This window comes from Cryptomeria japonica, chromosome 7 (assembly GCF_030272615.1).
Source record: "Cryptomeria japonica chromosome 7, Sugi_1.0, whole genome shotgun sequence".
NCBI lineage: Eukaryota > Viridiplantae > Streptophyta > Pinopsida > Cupressales > Cupressaceae > Cryptomeria > Cryptomeria japonica.
Window position 1 is genome coordinate 251,167,648 of NC_081411.1, and position 2,768 is coordinate 251,170,415.

At 36.1% G+C, this 2,768-nt stretch overlaps 1 protein-coding gene across 1 annotated transcript; it reads left to right on the forward strand.

The window, feature by feature from the left end:
- Nucleotides 1-671: 671 nt before the first annotated feature.
- LOC131054486 (uncharacterized) lies at nt 672-2,483 on the forward strand. The gene is made up of 4 exons (XM_059208492.1): nt 672-1,079; nt 1,218-1,349; nt 1,515-1,724; nt 2,001-2,483. Exons 1-4 carry the CDS (start codon nt 672-674, stop codon nt 2,481-2,483), a joined length of 1,233 nt encoding a protein of 410 aa, XP_059064475.1.
- The last annotated feature ends 285 nt before the right edge of the window (nt 2,484-2,768 follow it).

A 2,768-nucleotide genomic window follows, 5' to 3' on the forward strand; every position in this document is an offset into this window, starting at 1 on the left:
AAAGGAAATTCCTGACATTGGTCACAAGGACTTTGCTTATGACATCCTTGTTGGAAGACAAATTATGGAAGCAATAACTAGCATAGGTGTTGGTGGTGACAAGCTGGTAAAAGATTATTTCAACAACTTTCAAACTAAGATGAAGGCAAGGAAAAGGATTCCTCAAAGCATTATGGACAAATATGACAAACAGATATGTTTTGTAATGAAGAGAGATGAGACATGGATGGAGGTTGTTACTCCTCGAACCATTTGGATGCTATGAAGTAGATTTGAACATTCCTGAGTCTTATGCAAGGATACTTCTTGATGCACCAAGGGAACCAATTGAGAAGATATTTGGCACAACTGAAACAATTGAGAGTGATGTATCCATGATGAAGGAGAGGAAGAAAAGAGAAAAAATAATGAAAGATGCTTCAAATTTTGTAGCAGATGTTAAGAAAGGATTGATGGGACTTGAACAGATGAGTGGTATTGCTGAGAGCATGAAGGAAAGTAAAACTGGACAGCAACCGGTAACTCATGTTTCCCCGGTTGTTACTTCTTCTGGTATAGAAAGTGATAAAGCAACAAAATTTAAAAAAGTTGAAAGAAAGAAAAGGAAACCTTCACCGATACCTACTCCTTCTCCAAAGAGGACAAGAACACTAAGGAAGAAATAACAAGCTATGAGAGAGCCCAACATTCAAAGAAAGAAACTTACACCAAAGAAACCGACACCTAAGGTATCAGATATTCTATCCCCAGAAGAACTTATAAATGAAATTACCCAAGATGGAAACCTTAGCAATATCAACAAATGTTATCACACTTTCAAGGATTATGATAAGGGAACAATTGAGGAAAGTATCATTCTACATCTTGATATTTACAAGAGAGTTTTATTTGAGGTCATTGATGATTTGCCTAATGATCTTTATCTGAGACTTGAGGCAAAAAGAATGTCTATAATGGAGCTTGAGAATAAATTAAAAGTTGAAGCATTGTTGGTGGTTCACCCTGTCAATTCCCTGCAAGAGATTGATGAATTGAATGCAGAAGCCAACCGGTCAGTTTTTGCTAGTAGTCACTGGCAGGTTAGCTTAATGGCAGACAGAGTCAAAGAAATTGCTGATGAAATGACTACCAAATGAGATATATTCTTTGTGGAAAAGGAGAAGAAGGAAGAGAAGGATAGATAGAAAATAGACAAATCTTTCACTAAAGTATATTAGAAAAGTGATAAGGGTAAGAACAAAGTTGGTGGTATTCCTGACTTGACTATCAAGAATAGCCTACCCCCACCGGCTGAAGACACACCACCAGTAGTGGAAGAGAAACAAGTTGAGGAGCAAGAAAAGGAACAGGTTAAAGAACAAGTTGAGTCATAGGTTGAACATGAGGAAGAGAAAACAAAGGAAGTGAACACTGAGAATATTGATCCGGAGTCAAACATTCTATTTACCATGAATGTGGACACTCAGGATATCAATGTAATTATAGATAAATATTCTGAGAATGTTGAAGAAAAGAAAATTGAACCTATACATTTTGACACTCAGCAGAAGGTAGAGAAACTGACAGAGAAAGAACCTGAACATAGTATAGCTGAACTAACAGTCAGTAAGGCAAAAAGTAAGGATGACAGTAAGGTTGAAAAAAAAGTTGAAACACATAGTAAGCAAAAGGAAGAAACATTGGATAAAGAAAAGGTCAATTATGGAAGTAAGATAGCTCAAGTGGTTAATGTGCAAACATCCGGAGATGAGAAGAAACAAACTACAGAACCTCACACTCTGCCTAGCACTTCCACCATGGATTATAGACCTACAAATGTGACAGATGTTTTATTAGATTCTATCAAGAAGATCACTGAATGCAATGCCTTATCATTTAAGGCTATTGATGACACCTTACCTATTTTACAACAGATAGCACCGACATGTAAGGTAGATGATGTTGTGGGCTCTATTGGTAATTTAGACGCATTGTCTAAATTCATTTCATCTAATATTTAGTCGATTGATAAGATTAAGGAGGAGACAATTAGAGAAAGGGTAAATAAGGAGAAGACAAATTTATTTAATAAATTTATTAAGGACTATACAGGAAAGTTAGATTCCTTAATACCTGAACTAAATTCAACAATTTTGGAGTTTAAGGAACTGTATAGAGATGTTTGCAAGCCACACCATTTGACTGTTGAGATTGATGATCATATTAAACAAATGCAAAAGGAAATTGATGATATAGCAAACAACGTGATTGGTTCTTCTGAACTCACTTCAGTTTTAGATCAAGAAATGGCAGTATATGAGGAGAAAATAGAAAATCTTGAAAAGGAGAAAGCTCGATTAAGGTTAAAATCCTGGGAGTTAAAGAACAAACTTGGTCCTAGATTGGACAATCTGTTGACACACCAGAATGGACTATCTAAGGCTACTATTCCAAGAGGAAGATCACCGGAGGAACAAATGCATCATCTAACCAGCACGATTTGACATACTGAGGATATAATTTCTGATAGTTCTAAATTTTTACAAGGACTTAATCTGATTGTCACGGATATCTTTCAGATTGTACATAATTGGTTACAGGCTTTTAGGTAGAATTTTTGAATTTTTGATTCTTTTTGACAACCTTTGTCATTGATGTCAAAGGGGGAGTGATAGAGAAAAGGTATACTGAAGGAGATCATTCGCTCAGTGGGAGCACTTTCAGGTTTGGCAATTTTGGTTGTTTTCATGAGTGTTGCCATCAATGCCAAAGGGGGAGATTGCTGGCAT